General features: G+C 42.7%; 2 protein-coding genes across 3 annotated transcripts; one reads left to right on the forward strand and one right to left on the reverse strand.

Moving 5' to 3' along the window:
• Nucleotides 1–4473: 4473 nt before the first annotated feature.
• On the reverse strand, nucleotides 4474–14597 carry LOC129769384 (nitrilase and fragile histidine triad fusion protein NitFhit). 2 transcript variants are annotated; one of them, XM_055771625.1, is made up of 5 exons: nucleotides 14540–14597; nucleotides 14260–14480; nucleotides 13823–14200; nucleotides 4970–5471; nucleotides 4474–4884 (listed from the first exon to the last, which is right to left on the reverse strand). In XM_055771625.1, exons 2-5 carry the CDS (start codon nucleotides 14473–14475, stop codon nucleotides 4535–4537), a joined length of 1446 nt encoding a protein of 481 aa, XP_055627600.1. In that variant the 5' UTR covers nucleotides 14476–14480; nucleotides 14540–14597; the 3' UTR covers nucleotides 4474–4534. The 2 variants fall into 2 exon arrangements, with proteins under 2 accessions (XP_055627600.1, XP_055627599.1); XM_055771624.1 differs by lacking the exons at nucleotides 4474–4884; nucleotides 4970–5471; nucleotides 14260–14480; nucleotides 14540–14597 and adding exons at nucleotides 9827–10895; nucleotides 10937–13727 and having other exon boundaries at nucleotides 13823–13963.
• Nucleotides 14598–14678: 81 nt separating this feature from the next.
• LOC129769741 (uncharacterized) lies at nucleotides 14679–15683 on the forward strand. The gene is made up of 2 exons (XM_055772190.1): nucleotides 14679–15127; nucleotides 15192–15683. The coding sequence occupies exons 1-2, from the start codon at nucleotides 14720–14722 to the stop codon at nucleotides 15378–15380; spliced, it is 597 nt and encodes a 198-aa protein (XP_055628165.1). The 5' UTR covers nucleotides 14679–14719; the 3' UTR covers nucleotides 15381–15683.
• The last annotated feature ends 3358 nt before the right edge of the window (nucleotides 15684–19041 follow it).

The following is a 19041-nucleotide window of genomic DNA, read 5'->3' on the forward strand; positions in this document are numbered from 1 at the left end:
TGTTGCCTTGATGAGCGCCGAACCGAAGCTGCTCTGTTCTTGATGCGGGTTTTCTGATTGTCGTGAGCAGCTTTGCAAGCCAACTCGAGCACTCCGACGGCCGAAACTCTATAATCGCTGTTAGGTATACTGGTGCTCCGGCACCAATCCGTTCGGCCTAGTTACCCTTGCGGAGCAATCAGTGAATGCGACCAACAGGGAACTGGAGACCTGCACGGTTCGAGTGAGACTTTGCCTTTCCCTTAACTTGTCCTCCTTTATTACGTCCACGATGCCGATGCCGTACAACCACACGGGTTTACGGTTTGAAAGAAAATAAGATCTTTTTTTGGGGTCCGCGTGTTTTATACTCTAGCGGTACACACTCACAGGATAGAGACAAATCGGCAGACTCAGCCAGAGGGGCGAGTCCAACGAGACGAACGAATGAGCGTTAAAAGGGAGCGATGGCAAAAAAATACATTCATTACGATTTGTTCGCTCGTTGGATTCACATGCAGGCTAAAAAGGGTCCTTTTCAGGATCACAAAATTATCTTCAATCTAAAGAGTTTATTGTTTTGTTATCACTTGATATTCCCATTTTGTTCGGCTAAACCTTCCTGTTTAGCGATTTGTTGCCACTCGCTTTCACAGCTTTCACAGTTGGAAAATTTCTTCCCATCCAGCTTTGTGACATGTTGTACAGTAAATTACATTCAATGCGACGTGCCGAAGCGCCACTCAATGTCGCATTGGAGGCGATTTTAACCTGTAATTAAACATTTGCGATGACAGTGGTACAGTGTCGACTTTCAATGTGGGGTCATAATTTGGATCTCTATGTTTACAAAAATGTCCAACTAAATAAGTCGCATTACATGTCCGTCCAATTAGCTAAATGTCGAACTAATTGTAAATTACTGTACTTTCAATCTGGAAACAATTTAAGAATTGGTGAGAATTGAATAATCAGGAAAGTCCCCAACTATCAATAAGCTCAGAACAACTGCCAAATTCACATACTCATCAGATCCTGGAAAACAAATGATGAAAAAATCAATTTATGTTTTATTATTATTTTGGATAATGTTTTAGAAAGCATTGAACTGTATTTCCTAAACTCTTTTTGGAAGGTTTAATGGCCCTGAAAAGCGCCTTGTTTTATGGAATGGTTCCAACTTAGAAAACTTAGTACTCGTGGTTTTGAAAAAACCCATTTCGAACGCCCTCGATGCCGCCTTGTTCTGGATTGGCCACCAAAGCAGTTTGTATAAAGAACAAACTTTTTTCTTCTGCTACCTGATGCCGTTTTGCGATTGCGTTTGCCACTCGCCACTCGCTGCAACTGCCTGTTGTCTTGATGTCCACCGAACCGAATGTGTTCTGTTCCGAATGCGGGTTTTCTTATCGTCGCGAGCAGCTTTGCCAGCTAACTTGATCACTTCGGCGGCCGAAACTATATAACGCCGGCTAGGTGGACTGGTGCACTGGTACTAACGCGCTCGGCCTAGCTACCCTTGCGGGGAACTCCAGATCAACACGGTTCGAGCGGGATTTTGCCTTTCCCTTCACTTTTCCTCCTTTACCATGTCCAAACATGGCTGCTTGGGTTGGTTTGTTGATGTGTTGTGATGCGAACCGATGTGGTGTACGGTTTGAATGAGAATGATCGTTACGGCAGCGGAGCGGGGATTTTTAAGCTGACTGGCTGGCTCGAGAATTACGCATGTGTGAGACTGCGACCAATGTTTCGTTCATTTTTTTCTTTTTCCTTTCCAATCGTGCTTCATTCTATTTCGCTGCTGCTCTGGTTGCCCGTTTTGGTTGGTACGATTTGAGGAGCACAAAATGGACCAATCAAAAATGGGCACATAGTGCATTTTGACAATGCTTGATATTTCACAATTATTCAATTATTTATCTCAAGAAAAATGAAATGTTATCCGTTATGATAGATGCGTAGATATATTTCCTATCAATTGATGCAAAAACCTTTGCGATCTATTGAGAAATGCTCGAGTTATAAGCGTTCCAAATCTTGCATTTTTTCCTACTTGTTCAGTGCCTAGATTTCCATTTCACCACCTATATCTTCCGGTTAGACGTAGTCCTACGTCAAAATGTGAATGTTTGAAGGTATTGATAACAAAAAATAAATTTTGGGCAGGACGAAGTTTTCCGGGTCAGCTAGTATATAGATAAAATCGCGACCGGAATAAATGGCAGCAAAAAGCAATTGCAATAGAAACGACCGCTCAGAAAAGCTTAATTTCTATTATAAATTAATATTTCGTTTTCGTTTTTCGAAATTTAATCTGAGGTCAATGTAATGGAGTCGGAGTCGGAGTCGGAAGGAATTTCATAGCATTAGGAGTCGAAGTCGGAGTCGGAAAAAATTTACCGACTTCGACTCCGACTTCCAGTTAAATTACCCAATAAAATCAAAATATTTACTCGAAAGGGCCTGGTTGGGTAAAGTGCGATTCACATACAACATCCACGTCACGTTCACGTTCCGTCCCGTCATGTTTCGTCAATTATTCTTCCAAGCAGTTCTTATGCAGACATTCACATACACCGGCAACGGGAACCTCGACTTGCCGTCGCTGATGTATGTGAATGCTTCAATAGGAATTCCATGGAAGAATAATTGACGCAACGTGACGTGACGGAACGTGGACGTGACGTGGATGTTGTATGTGAATGGCACTTAAGGGAGTAAAAAGTGCCTTCAAACCAAGGAGCTGGAATTGACAGGTGGTTCGTTTTCGACAGTATGGGGATAAGGCATGGAAGATGCGAGAGGGGATGAAAAATGACAGCGACTTTTTTTTGTTCATAAACAAAGCAGGTCTAATTTTATGCTACATAGCGGTCCACATCAACATATACCCAAGACGGGTCTATGGTACTAGGTGAGGCCGTTTCGTCACTAAGTTGGTTAGGGGAGCGGTATATGAAAACAGTACGGAAGAAAGCAGAAGAGGAATTATTTGCTTGAAGCGTGAAAGAGACAGACTGATCAGGAACGAGCTTCGACACTAGCGTATTGTGTTCTGTTTACAAACAAAACACAGTAGACTTCCAAGATGGCTGAAGAGTGGTTTTAGCAAGTTGGCCCACCTTAGGATATACTTCTACGCGCCTTGCATATACCTACGCTGGACCGGTTTCAATCGAACTAGCTGTTGTGTCTCACAACCCGCACGATCAGGTGAGTCTCCAGCTAAAGCAACAGTCGCCGGGAAACGATATGCATGGATATCCACAGCGTATCGCTATCACTCAATCGTAATGGGTCGTCAACGACTAATGCCACCAAAACGAATGGAACTTAGAGCAGTACGGCACAAGCCCGCCGGTAGTGGCTCTTTTATATACCCACTAGTAAAGCTCCCACAATCGCTGAATTGCCAGTCCCAGCAGCAACGGCAACAACCCTCAAGTCCCATAAAACAGCAATGCAGACAATAACTTGCAGCTTCGTTAGAGGCGAATGAACTGAAAAGTTTAAAGCCTCTTTAAACCAACATCATCATCATAACTTGCAGCAGTCACCGAAACACAACAATGATGCCAACAGCGTAAACAAAACCAACGTTTATGCACAGCAAACACATAGCGGTATGCGCTTCTCATTGCATGCCATTCGTTATCCTCTTTCTCGGAAAAACCTAGCCGTTCGTTTGGCCGCTGTCAAATCGAACTCAAGTAATGGCTGAACAGCAGTTCTGACATAACGTTCCACCTTATTATACCGCTTGCCTCAAACATTGTATAGGGCAAGGCGCGTAGAAGTATATCCTAAGGTGGGCCAACTTGCTAAAACCACGGCCTCACCTAGTACCATAGACTCGTCTTGGTATAGGGTACTAAATAAGAAATTTTGAATATTTTTTGAGGCTATGAGGTTCACCATAAGATCTATGGTAAAAACGTACTTTGGAATTTTTTGCGCGCCATTCTCGATAGCTTCGAGATAAAGATTTGAAAAAAATACTGAAGGTATTGGAAGTTCGTCAAGAAATGAAGCTCCTCACACAAAGGTTTTTTGCCGCGGGCCGAGATTTGCAGGAACAAGGAAGAAGGAATCTTGACAAACAAACGCGAGGTAATCGAAAGGTGGAGCCAGCATTACGATGAACACCTGAACAGCGCACAGACAGGAGACCAAGACGGCCTGATAAGGACTACACCGGTGCAGTGAAGAACGACGACGTACTACTCCCGATGATGGGTGAAGTTGAGGAGACCATTAATCAGCTAAAGAACCACATAGCAGCTGGTACGGAAGGCCTCGCAGCGGACGAATGCGGTGGGAACAAGAAGAAAAGGAGCCCAACGAGTAAGAAGATTGGACCAGGTGGAACAGAACTCGGCAAGAATCGGTGCGGCTGGGTGTTGGAGGACTACAGTTATAGACCGGGTTCATTGGTGGGACAATAACATCCAATTTCTTCGTGGGATGTAACATCATTGTAAATAAATAAAATGTGAAAGTGATACCCAGATTTATATCTATTACTTTTAACTTATGTTATCGAATATGTTAATCACAACCCCATCCTCAGGAATGCCTCCCGGAACTTCTCGGCTTCGGCTGCCATCTCTTCGGGAGACCGTCTCGGTCTTTCCGGATCTTTATCATGCCGGTTCAGTTCACCATAGATTTGATCATTCTCCGGAAAATCACCCACATGTCGGGGCATCACATGGCAATGCACCTGGAAGACGGTCTGTCCCGCTTCGGGTCCATCCTGGACAGTCACAGTAGAGGATGTTGCGTCGTACAGCTTTTCCGCCACCTTCTGGACCTTGCAAACGGTCTGGAACAAATCGTTTATTTCGGCCGGAGTTAAATCCGGGAGGCGAGCTGCGGAGCGCTTCGTGGATACTAGAACATCTGTGAAAAAGCAATCTTGTTAAGGAAAATTTTGACAATGGTGACAATTTAAGTGCGATGAAAAATGTTTTGCTTGAAAGGATACGTCCGGGAACAACGCAGCGAATGTTCACGAATGCGTAGCAATGTTCCGACGAGTAGAATACCATCTCTTTGAGAATGTCGCACGTTCCGAAACTATACTGTTTCTCGTTGATCTGTGCTCTTGCTGTTCCCCCTCGGTACGACAAATTGTACGTGTCGTCTCTTCGGTGCTCAAAACACGGCATATTGTTCCTTACACTCTCCAACCTTCCGAAGTCCAACTCGGTCACAACAACGTCCACATCGTCTGGTCCGCTTTCGCCCAGAATGATACCCCACGGGTTGACAACCATGGCGTGCCCGTAGCTTTCACGCTTCTTGTTGTGGAATCCGATTTGTGCCGCCGCCACCACGAAGCACTGGTTCTCGATGGCACGTGCCCGCAGCAGTACCTCCCAGTGCGCCTTCCCCGTGGACGCCGCAAACGCGGAGGGATAGGTTAGAATCTCCGCTCCCTGCTTCCGGAGCAAAGTGCTGGCCTCCGAGAAGCGCACGTCGTAGCACTGGAATTGAGAGAAGACGGTATTTTTTTTGACGTGGGACTACGTCTAACCGGAATATATGGGGGGTAAAATGAAAACCTAAACACAGAACAAGCAGGAAAAAATGAAAGATCTCGAATGCTTATAACTCGAACATTTCTTACTGGATCGGAAAGATGTTTGCATCAATTGATAGGGAATATTTCCACGCATCTATCGCAACTAACGAAAAGTTATTTCTCATTAGATAAACAATTGAATAACTTTAAAATATTAGGCATTATCTAAACGCCCTAATTGTCTCGTTTTCATTGGCCCGATTCACGGTTTCCCCCAACACAGCCATCAAAACTTAGCAGCCTTGGGGAAATCGGAATTGCAAATACATGAAAACAGTGGGACTTTTGTTATCACCGAAAAATGTTCCCTAACACAGACTTCGAAACCAAGCTTCTTCTTCTTCTTCAATGGCACTGCTGCGATTGAGAAATCGATGTGTTTGCACATGAAAGTAGGAGGAGCTTTTGTTCCCACCGAGATGTGTTCCCATACAGAGATTTTTAAACCAAGGTGCCTGGAGGTAGTGATCCCCGTTTTTTGAAATTAATCGCTCATCCACTAATCGAATACTTTTCAGCAGTTTGTTATTCGATACGATTAATCGATCCAAATAATCGATTAATCGATTAATCGTCACACTGAGAGAAATAATTAGTTAGACTAATATTTCTCATTTGTTAGAAAGCCATCTGGAATCAAAAAAATGTTCATTCTGCCTGAAAATCAATTATCTTTTACGCTCCCCTAAACTCGTAAACGAAGCTCATCTCGCATCGACGGCATTGAGCTTCTTTTAGGAGTTTAGGAGAGCGTCAAAGATAATGATTGATTTTCAGGATAAAACTGCAGCGGCCGTGCGGTTTTTTTGCTCTGGGTTTGGATCGATTAATCGACGTAAATTATTCGTTCGCTTCGATTATTGGTTGTGCAGTATTCGTTCGATTAATAGTCGATTTCTGTAGGAAGTATTCGAATAATCGATTAATCGAACGATTATCGGGAATCACTACCTGGAGGAAATCGGCATTTCAAATTTATGCTAGTCGGGGGTATTTTTTGTTCCGACTAAAATGTGTTTCCCTAACACAGACTTCAAATCCATATAGCGTGGGGAAATCGACATTGCGAATTAATACAAGTTGGGGGTATTTTTGTTCCGACTAAAATAGGTTTCCCTAACACAGACTTCAAATCCATGGAGCTTAGGGAAATTGGCATTGCAGATACATGTAAGTCGGGGGTATTTTTATTCCGACTGAAATGTGTTTCCCTAACACACACTTCAAATCCATGGAGCGTGGGGAAATCGGCATTGCGAATTCATACAAGTCGGGGATATTTTTGTTCCGATGGAAATGTGTTCCCTAACACAGATTGCAAAACCAAGGTTTCTGGGGGGAATCGGCTCTGCAAATAAATGCAAACTTCGAGTACTTTTGTCCTCGCTTGCCTTTATGCAGACTAGAATATGTCTGTCCTAACACAATCTTCTGAACTTAGGAACCTGGGAAAATAGTGCAGACACTAGAAGCGAATGAACTTTCCAGTTTCAAGCAAATTCGCGGTTCGAGAAGAACGTACACTTGAGAGATGTAAACTTCAAAGGGAAATGTGAATAAAATAATCGTTTGATATATTTTTTTTTGTCTTTATTAGAGAGATTTTCAGTCTTAGGCTGGTTTATCAAACGTTTGATAATTCTTCCATACATATATTTTGTCCTAGGCATCATACCAAACGTAAAAGGTCTGTCATTAAATCTACTTGTAACGAAGAACAATCTATCACAATGCATGAATTGACTTTACATGGCATTTGTTCAATCTTTTTACTCACTGATAAAATACGTCTTGTTCAGATGAGGTTTGGGTAACGAATGACAAAAGTAGTTTTATTATAATCAAGGCTTACTACTATACAATAATTCAACGATTACTATTCTAACAATCCCCCTTAATCTTGAATTATTGAATTCCAAGGGTCTTCCTGGCTTCTTCTAGTTTCACAATTGGAACAGCTTTAGTAAGTGCATCGGCGACCTGTCCTTCTGTTCTCACATGTTCTAGCTTGATGATGTTCTGCTCCAACTTTTCGCGTATAAAGTGATGGCGAATGTCAATATGCTTGCTGCGAGCAGAATATCCGACTTCCTTTTCTGCTAGGTGCACAGCACTAAGGTTGTCGCAGCGGATCTGCACAGATTCTGATTTTCCGTACAGCTCCTTCCGTAGTCCACGCCACCATAGTGCTTCTTGGGTTGCCGCCGAAACAGCCATATATTCCGCCTCCATTGTAGACAGAGCCACTATGGCTTGCTTTCGGCAAGTCCACGAAATCGCACCACCAGATTGCTTGAAGACATAGCCAGTAATTGAACGACGGTTATCGGGATTGTTCGCCCAATCAGCGTCGCTGTAGCCGACGAATCCTTCATCAGACCTCTCCGAGTAGGTTAGTTTCATCGACTTAGTCCCTTTTAGATATCGAAGTATCCTTTTCGTTGCTGTTCAATGCACATTTCCTGGGTTCTGGCAAAACTGGCTAACTGCATTGACCGCATAACTAATGTCAGGCCTGGTCGACTGCGCCAGATACTGCAAACTTCCCACAAGCTCTCGAAAAGGCACATTCTCCATCAGCTTTTGTTCCTCTTCGGTGTTTGGACACATTTCCTTGGTGAGCTTTTGATTCGGATCAGCTGGTGTATTAACCACGTTGCAATCAGCGATATTAAATCGCTGCAGCAGACTGTTGATGTAACTCTCCTGGTCTATCATTACACTTGCTTGCTCTCTGGTTACCCGCATTCCTAAAATCTTGCTGGCCAAACCAAGGTCCTTCATCCTGAATTTCGTTATCAGTTCTTTCTTCAGTTTTTCCACCCATTGATGGTTGTTGGAGAACACCAGCAAATCGTCCACGTACACAGCAACAATCAAAACCGTGTTACCTTCAATCTTGAAGTACACACACGTGTCGTAAGCGGATCTCTTCAAACCGATGCGTTTCAGTTCAGCGTTCAGCTTCTGGTTCCACACCCTACTAGCTTGTTTGAGGCCATATAATGCTTTCTTCAGCCGGCAAACTTTCTTCGGTGAAGCTGGATCCACAAACCCTTCAGGCTGAACCATATAAATTTTCTCTTCGGCTAGATCTCCCTGCAGAAATGCTGTAATCGCATCCAGCTGATATATCTTGAGGTTCATTCTTGCAGCAATCGACATCAGATACCGAATGGTGGCGTACCGAACTACTGGTGAAAAGGTTTCGTTGTAGTCGACGCCTTCTATCTGGGAGTAGCCCTTAATAACCAAGCGGGCTTTGTACCACTCCACAGATCCATCCGCATTTGTCTTTACTTTGTAGATCCACTTGCAGCGTAGAGGTTTCCTTCCTTCTGGTAACTCAGCCAAATCCCATGTTCGGTTGTCCATCAGGGCCTCGTATTCCATCTGCATCGCTTCCTTCCATCGGTCGCTTTCGTGTCCAGTAATCGCCTCGCGAAATGTACCAGGCTCGGCATTCGTATCCATGTCACGTTTCTGTTCGGGTTGGGACGGGTTTTCAGGAAAAGTATTACAGCTCATAATATAATCACGATACTTGCCTGGGACAGTGTGCTCCCTCGCACTGCGCCTTACCAACAATTGTGGGTCCTCTGTTTGTGGAGGGAGCACGATGGGTTGTAACTCCTCCTCAACTATCGAATCTGCGTCACTGTAGACCGAATCGTCCAGAGAATTCTCGTCCTCAGCAGGTTCGTCAGGGTATTCGTCAGTAAGCTCGTCGTTACCTTCAGTTAGCTCAGTTTGACCGTCAACTTCAATCAGCTCATTTTGAATTATCAGCTCGCTTCCTTCTGCGATATCCGATGATTCGCCAATTGCTTCGGTGCGCTTAACTTCCATTTCCTCCACGAAGATAACATCTCGGCTCACCAATACCTTCTTCGTTTTCTTGCTGTACACCCTGTACGCCTTGGAACCTTCACTGTATCCAACAAAAATACACGCTTCGGACTTCCTCTCCCACTTCTTACGTTTTTCCTTAGGGACGTGTACCATTACCTCCGCTCCAAATATTCGCATGTTTGATACATCCGGTCGTTTTCCGGAAAACTTTTCCTCGGGGGTCACTGACAGTCCTTTTGTCGGCGAACGATTGACCACATACGACGCTGCTGCAACTGCTTCCACCCAAAAGCTGTTGTCCAAATTTACATCGAATAGCATACTCTTCGCTCTTTCCACCAACGTCCGATTCATCCTTTCGGCCAATTCGTTTTGCTCCGGATTATAGGGAGCTGATGTCTCGTGTTAAATTCCTTCCTTCCGTAAGAAATTCCGGAAATTCCGGTTCACGTACTCTCTTCCATTATCCGTCCGAATCCGCTTGATCCTCTGTCCCGTCTGATTCTCCACCAAAGCTTTGTAATCCTGCAACGATTCCAGTACTTCCTCCTTGGACTTCAGAGAATACACGACAGTTTTCCGACTTGCAACGTCAATGAAGGTCAGAAAATAACGACTGTCTCCCATCGACTCTGATTCCATGGGACCACACAAATCCGAGTGGACCAGTTCCAGTATGCGATCCTCTCGATGTCCCTTTGCTTCAAATGGTTGACGACAATGTTTAGCTTCAATACATGGTACGCACTTCGCCGGATCCTTCACCTCGAACTCCAAACCAGTCACCATACTTTTCAATCGCTTCATTCCACTGGCTGAGAGGTGTCCCATTCGCCGGTGCCATAGCTCGTATCTACCGTCTTTGACCAGATTCCCCACGGGCTTCTTCACTTCGGATAGCTTGTACAGGCCATCAACTTCACGACCAATCGCAACTATCGCATTGTCCGGATCGACTACTTGGCACTCTTCCTTGGTGAACAACACTCGAAATCCATTCTTGCATACCTTGCTCACCGAAAGTAGATTAATCGCCAGATCCGGAACGCACAGCACGTCGCTCATTGTGAGGTCACATGTCCTTTCACCGCAATTCACTTCCAGCTTTACCGATCCTTTCGCCACGACTTCCACCGCAGCGTTATTGGCCACATTGATCCTAGTAGACACATCCTGTGGGTTTTCCAGAATCTCCTTGTTCCGACACAAATGAACGGTTGCGCCAGAATCAAAAAACCAATCAGTGTCATTCCTCTCATTCGACTGCACAGCATTAGCAGCATAGAAAGCCGCATTACCTTTCTGGACAGGACGCTTCTCTTTCTGGCATTCCGATGCAAAGTGTCCGATTTTCTTGCAACGGAAACACTTCACGGTAGACTTGTCGACTTGCTTGCCAGACTTATCCACCTGCTTCTTTGATAAGTTCTGCTTGCTGAAGAACACACCCTCACTTTCAACCGGCTTCGAATCCGTTAGTACCTTAACTTCTTGCATGATCTTTGATTTCACCAGGTCCCCGGCAGCGCCACTCCAGACGATTCCAGGCCCAAGATCATTGGATCATATTTCTTCGGTAAACCCTTGAGTACCAAACTACACATCCAGGTATCGTCCACCTTGAACCCGACCTCCGACAGCTGGTTACAGGTCACCATGATCTCGTTCACATATTCCTGGGGAGATTGGCAAATGACATCATCGTCCCGCTCGGCTTCTACCAAGCGAATTCCCGTCAACCTTCGCAGAAGTCCAATCTTACGGGTAGAACCGCTATCCTCGAATGTGTTCCGTAACGCGTCCCATGCTTCCTTCGCTGTCTTCGCATTTTGAACTAATCCGTAGATGCTCCGGTCGATGTTCTGGCAAATGGTCGCCAGAGCTTGTTCCGACACCTCATCGCTTACTTCCGGATCTCCTTCATTACGGTCCTTCACGGCACACCAGGTCCGCTTCTTGATGAGCACCATCTTGGTTGAGAACGCCCAGCAATTGTAATTTTCAGATCCACGAAGCACTTCCCTCGCGTGCACCGAAACCACACCACCGGGTGGTGTCGATCCGCCAGCTTGGGCTCCAGCATTTCTTCCATCGCCAACAACCGGAATAGACATCTTGCTTTTAAAAACTTCTTCAAAATCTTCACAGTGAAAAAATTTTCTCTCCAAACAGTGCCGTTTCTATATCAGCTTGCCTGGGCCCATAACCTGATAAAATACATCTTGTTAAGATGAGGTTTGGGTAACGAATGACAAAAGTAGTTTTATTATAATCAAGGCTTACTACTATACAATAATTCAACGATCACTCTGTAGAAATTAAAATACGGGACTGTGTAATGAAATATGCGTTTTATGTTCCATTTTCTGCTGATGTGCATGGCATATGTCACATGTTTCTGAAAACCGAGAATTCAGTTTCAGGTGTTATTTTTCTTTTGTTGTATTAAATTACAGATTCTGGAACCTGCTCAATTTTCTGACAATTCAAGCAAGTTGTGGTGGCAATATGTGCGTTATCGGTGCATACATCGGCACATTCTCTGTGAAATTCGTTCACCTACAGGCCAAGTGTTTGCATAGCTAGCTCCATCCGCTCGTAACCCTCTTCAAACTCTAGTATTTCCCACATGAAGGTGTAAAGCTTGACATCACCTTCTTTAAACTTCAATACATCCAACACAAACGGTATGGCTCATATAACGCTAACCCAACCTCTTCACATTCCAGTTCCTCTTACACGAGCTTGATGGAATATCTACTGGAATTGGTACTAGACAGTAGTAGTACGTGTTGAAAAAGTACTAAATCAAAAATCATCAATTAAAATCAGCTAAATCAAAGCTACAAACTATTTTGAAAACATAACTCAATGAACAAATATCCTTTTGCTTCAACGAATATCTGATACATTGCTTTCAAGGTCCATAGTCCGATCGAAATCCCGATCGATTAGTATCTGTGGCATCTGACCTAAGATGTTTTCTCTTTATGCGTTCTACACCACGTACTGGAATCGGACAACGACTCACTGGAGCCGATATACGCAAACAACCGACCGTTCAAACTGGACCCGATCTGCCTAACAGCTTGGCCACTATGTTAAGCTGATCATAATATCAGTGCCGATCAGCTGTCTCGCGTGCATCTAATAACTCCCAGCGGATCACGCCATGACGATTCCAAAACACGCATAACAGCGCAGTGTCAGTGTCGTTTCTGTTTCGCTGCTTCGTTGGCTCTTTCGACAGTAATGCCAATGGCATCTACCGTGGATCTCCCTTTCCGAAATCCGAACTGACTATCGGACAGTCCTCAAACTCCCTCAGCCTATTGAGGATGATTCTCTCCAAAAGTTTCCCGAGAGTGTCCAGCAGGCATAGACGCTGGATCACCCGGCGTCTTTTCTGGTTTGAGCATTATTACTAGTTTTGGTACCTTCCATCGATCCGGAAAGTAGCATTCATCTAGACACTTCTGCATTGCTGTCCTGAACATATCAGGGAGTGCTAGGACTGCCACTTTTAAAGCTACATTGGGGATTCCTGCTGAGCCAGGCGCTTTCTTCGTTTTGATGCGTTCTATAGCTGCAACTAGCTCATCGTTCGACTCCTCTCTGCGTTCGGTGTTATCAATCTCATCCTCTCTATATGGCGTGGGTGACCAGGTCGCTGGGTCGTGCTGCGGGAATAATCCCTCCACGATAGTTTTTAGTTTTTCGGGACACATTTCGGAGGGTGTTGTTGGGCCCCTGAGCTTCGGGCCTACCTACCCATGGATTGACGTCCCGGCATAACTCCCTGAAGCAATTAGATTTGCTTCGCTTAATCGCCCGTTTAAGAGTGTATCTAGCCTCTCTAAATTCCACACTCCGCTCTTCTCTGGAGTCTATGCTTGACCGTTGGAAGCGTTTTCTAGCGCTAAGGCAGTTGGCTCGAAGCACGCCCAGTGCCTCACTCCACCAATAGGCTGGAGATCGCTTATACCTGGGTTCTCTTTTTCTTGACATTGTTATATAACATCTTTTTTGCTAGCGTTTCTTCAGTTCACCAGCTTTCATGTTCAAGACGCCGCTCTCCAAGTATTTCGATGAAAATGTCCTTGTGAAAGGTTCTTGTCTTCCACCTGCGCGGGTATGTCCTATTTATCCGTACTGTCACGGAGTTTCGTTGGCCAATGGTATAACGGATGGCTTGATGGTCACTGTGGCTGTATCCTTCGCATACCCTCCACCTCATTTTCGTCATTAACGACGGACCAAGAAAGTCAAATCGATGATGGACTCTCGACCATCTCGGCGGAAGGTACTAGTGGTACAAGTTCAAGTGAATAACAAAAAATTGTCCCAAAACCAGAATTTGATGTTTTTTCATTACAATTTGTATTATGTGGAAATACCTACTATTTGTAAACCAACTCTGCCGATTGGCGTTTCAATTGGTGGGACCAATTCGTTACCGGACCGGACCGTTTCGGATTCCCGGAATTTAAACTCCGGCGTAATGACGTTGAACATATGCAGCTTTCGATAGGTGCCCACGATTTCTCCTTTGTCATCGATCACAACGTGCGTGTTGTAAATATTCTTAACACCCCCTCCAACCGCCGTCGCCTCATCCACAATTGATTCATGAACTCCACCGAGTGACAACCACAGGCCGTGTTCCCGGGCAAGCCGCTTGTACTCGGCCACTGTTTGGCCAGTTAATGGTTCCGAAAGGCGGAGGGTTTCTTCGCGATTGCTACCCACATAATCGCAGCATTCCGGGAAGAATACAAACTGAAAACGATTGTGATTAATTATGGACTTATAGAAGGGTTGAATCGCAAATCAATTACCGTCGCTTCCTGACTCTTGGCTTTCTCCACGGCTGATTTCACTTGACTCATATTATGTAGCTTATCATTGGTGGATCGCATCTGGGCAATTGCAATCTTTGGCTTATTACTGAAACCCAAGCTAGCCATAGTTCTGCAGTATACCAGCTTCGTCGATTGGCTGCTGAATGATTTGACTAGCAGACAACCGCCACTACGCAACAATGATGAACGCATTCGAACTGAAACCAAACAAGTATTATGATAAATTTATCAGAATAAATATTAGAAGCGCTTTTACCTGGCTCTTATCACCGTATCAAAACAAGATCAGCTGTCTATAAGCGATGACCTTCGTACATAGAATGTGAATTTACCCCATTTTGATTCAATTTTCTTATGTTCCTCACAGAAACGTCAAAATTTGTAAATAAACACACTATCAGGTAAATGTTTTTGTAGTGCGCGTCGAACTTCGGCCATGGATTTCAACATCTCGAACAAAACTAAAAATAATTCTTCGATTTCGAGGAAAAAGCCGTCGAAATCTCAAAAGGCCAAACTAGCCACACAACGGTTGCTCAAACTACGCCGCAAAACATTCCCAACGCATAAAATACCACAATCGAAGCTGAAGAAGGCGCTAGACTTCCTAGAAAGCAAACCGGAACCGGAGGCGACCACCGAACCAAGGTACCCCATGTGCTTCGGAAATATTGCGTACCAAGTGAGCACGTCCCGATGGGTGAACAACTTTATGTCCGATACCCAGAACGTGATGCGTGTGGCGTGTCAGTGCGCCGAACGGGGCCAGTGGACTGACTTCATGAAAACGGTCCAGATCCTGTGCGAAGATCCACGGTTCTACGATATGCATGCTGCTTTGAGGGTTGTTTTTTTTGCGTGAAATTTTATTCATTGTGTTTGATTTTTTGCTATGTGTTGTATTTCAGAATGCCTTTTTTGGGATCATTGCAGATCCCAGTTTGGACGATCGATCTTTCTTAGAATCATACTTGTATTCTAATCCTCGCTGTAAGAATCCAGGAGATGTCGAATACTGTATCAGCAAAATCCTAGAAGTATTCCAAGGGATTATGATTAAGTCAAATCTGCGAAGTAAGGAGGATGATGATGATTAGCAGGTTTAGTGCAGTATAAACTATGAAATAGGCTATATGTATCGTATGATTGAACAAAAATATTAACTGTGATCCAAACATATGAAAAATGTTGTTTTTGTCTCGATTTCAAAGTGGATTTCTATTGAATATTATTAGCGCACGCATTAAAAAATGGACCAATTCTGGATGGCAATGTAATAAAAAAAAAAGTGGATTACATCTTTGATATAACCGCAAGGTTGACGTGAGACGGCCGTTGGCTTAGCTCATTTGTTTGTAATAATTAAACTAGTGATTGAATAAAACAATCTCTGAATTCAATTGAATCTAACATATTTGTAAATGAAGAGTTTGAACAAATTCCATGTAAGGTTATTTCATGCATAGTGATAGATTACGTTCTTCGTTATACAAGTAAATTTACCGTCCGTCCGTTATCGTTTTACGCAGAGATGATACCTTGGTTATTCCATTCATTTATAGTGGACTTCCAAAATATGTGAACGGAAGAATTGTCAAACGATCATTGTATTAAAGTCAATTGAAGGTATTGCCACTCCAAAAGGTACGTACTTCTCGAATCGCGAATTTGCTTGATTTAATGAACTTCAGGCACCCAGATTCGATAAAGACCTGTACGTTGAATCCATACTGTTGAATCAATCGACGTTATCACAGCAAATGGCTATCAACATGTTGCCGAGCGAAACGGTGTAAATGTTCAGTGGGCTGAAGATATGAAGGCATATCTTCCAATGCCGTCTTGAATAACCCAGCCAAAGCGTTGTGTCCGTAATCGCTTTTGTATTTCAATTATTTTTTGTGTATCAACGAATTCAACTTTTTCATACAATAAAGTCTATAAATCTAAAATGTCATTCGCTTCTATGCTGATTTTCCCAGGCTTTTCAGATTAGAAGTCCATGTTATGGAACCAAATTCCGGTCTACACAAACGCAAGCGAGTACGAAATATTCGCAGCTTGCATGGATTTGCGATTCCCGGAAAAAATCACGAAGGAAATGAGAGTTATGGAAATAGCCTCAGAGAAAAAGCATAATGTCTCAAAAGCCTACCAGAAAAATGCTAACGTGGAAAAAAGCCTCATTGGTGTAAATGCCCCCTAAAAAAATGTTTTTATTGACCCTAAATTCCTATAAGTGTGAAAATTTCTTCAGATCATGGCATAATAACGGAATTGCAAAGAATGATTTCAACACGAAAAATAACGGAGCAAACGTAATGCACCAGAAACCAGCAAACATTAAATCGTATAACTAACGTATATATATATCATCATATACCCCGTATTTTGGGCGGAATATGATGCGTCTAACTGTCATATACATATAAGCAAAAGTGGAGTTAATATACCCCCCATCAAACATTAAGTCGCATAACAAGCGTATATATAACATCATATGCCCTAAATTTTGGTTGGCATATAATGCACCTGACTGGCATATGCATGCAAAAGTGGAGGCCATATACATACTTGGAACGTGCAAAATTATACGATTTAATGTTTGCTGGGCCAGCAAACATTAAGTCGCATAACAAGCGTATATATAACATCATATGCCCTAAATTTTGGTTGGCATATAATGCACCTGACTGGCATATGCATGCAAAAGTGGAGGCCATATACATACATGGCAAATGCTTATATGCAACTTTGACCGACTATAATAGCGATTATGTTGAAATTGAATTGCGATCTAATATGAATACCCAGCAAACATTAAATCGCATAACAAGCGTATATATTACATCATATGCCCTAAAATTTGGTTGGCATATAATGCACCTAACTGGCATATGCATGCAAAAGTGGAGGCCATATACATACATGGCAAATGCTTACCGAATTTGTTTGGATGAATATGCAACTTTGACCGGCTATAATAGCGACTTTTGCCATAGTCATATACGATTTATTACAGACATAGAAAAAAAACAAATGGCGCAAAATATTTTCGTGAAATGTTTATTATTGCCTCACGAATCACCATTTTTTTATATGAGTATTTATGTTTGTAGAAATAATACTTGTTTGATTGACTTGTGTTGGGCGTGGAATATGAATGTTTAAAATGGCACAGATTAATGTTTGGTGAAAACTGCTCCGATGTGGGTTCGAACTCCGGTCGTTTGGATTATCATCCACCAGCTATCTCGCGCGGCTATCTGAAATTTAATTCAACAGCGGTTGAAACTTTCGAGTGCATCAGAATTTCATTGACATTTCAATATGATGTAATATGTTCTTTATTAGGATCTAATATTATTTACTGTTTCATGATTTTCTTCAGCATGCAACACGATTTTCTACAGTACTGAATCGATTTAAATTATACGCTTATACGACACACAAACTGCATCAGCGTAATATATGCATATGATGCGGATTAAATATATTTTACGACAATGTACATCATAAAATTGATGTTTGTTATACCGAATTGCGACTTAATTTGATAATGGTATACAAAATCGAGTTTTTGCATTTTATGCGATTTCAAATATACACGATACATACTTTGATTGATATTATATGCGATTATGATTTATTCTGATTTCTTGTAAGACTTAGCACGTGCAGAATTATACGATTCAATGTGTGCTGGGTACATACATCATAATTGCATGCGAATTAGCTTGGATGATTGGTCATGCGGATAGAATCAAATTGGTTGTCAAAAAGAATCCATTAGAAATGCTTAAAATTCGAATCTGTAAAAAGATGAAGAAGATAGACACGTGAACGATTGTTTTTGTAATGCATTCAATAATTTAAAATTGAGGGACTTGCATTCTAAAGGGGTGTAAGTGACTTGATCGATTTCTCTTCATCAGCTTTTTATTTAGTTAATAACTCGACTGCAAAAACGTTCCAAATTAAGTTTGCTATAGAATCCGATAGATGAGGTTCTGACCTATCTTCCACATTGTCAAATACAGCTGGGAATGTATTTGCAGCGAAGTTATGACCAAAAGAGAGAGTCGATGTAGAGAAATCGATCAAATCTCTTACACCCCTTTCATTCTAAGCCCCCCAATTAATAGCGCGCAACTCGATTTGTTTACATTTGTTACTTACCTTTTTCAAAAGTCAGGCAAGAATTCATTGCATTCAACCATGAACGAGAGTTTCTCGCTTGAGCTTTAGGTTCTTGTATCTGTGGGTGCACCCGTGGTCGAGTGGTTAACGTCTCACAAACAACAAAGCGACCTTTACTTCAAATTCGAAAGGTCTTCAAGCGGTCTGAATACATATTGTTGTAGTGATAACAATAATAATCAGTCTTTAGAACGAAGTGCTGATATTTGGATTGTTGTTTATTAGTTAGTTTCAAATTTTTATAGTGCAACGTAATATGTCCAATGTGCAAACGCGGGCAGTCAAAACGTCCAATGTAACATTTTTCGCTCCGAGGCTTCAACCTTAATCTCAAATCACGGAACAATAGTTACGATTGGTTTTACGAAGTTATTCTTGACAGCTAGTGGTGAAAACAGTGATAAAGATTGATAGCTTTTAAGACAATTCGCGAAATAATGTTCGGGTCTTCAACTACGTTTTTCTCGAGTTGGCGAAAATGTTACATTGGACCTTTTCAAAAGTTACGCGAGAATTCAGTGTACTACTTTGAATCAATTTATATGTTCATACGAATCA

This window comes from Toxorhynchites rutilus, chromosome 2 (assembly GCF_029784135.1).
Source record: "Toxorhynchites rutilus septentrionalis strain SRP chromosome 2, ASM2978413v1, whole genome shotgun sequence".
Classification (NCBI taxonomy): domain Eukaryota; kingdom Metazoa; phylum Arthropoda; class Insecta; order Diptera; family Culicidae; genus Toxorhynchites; species Toxorhynchites rutilus.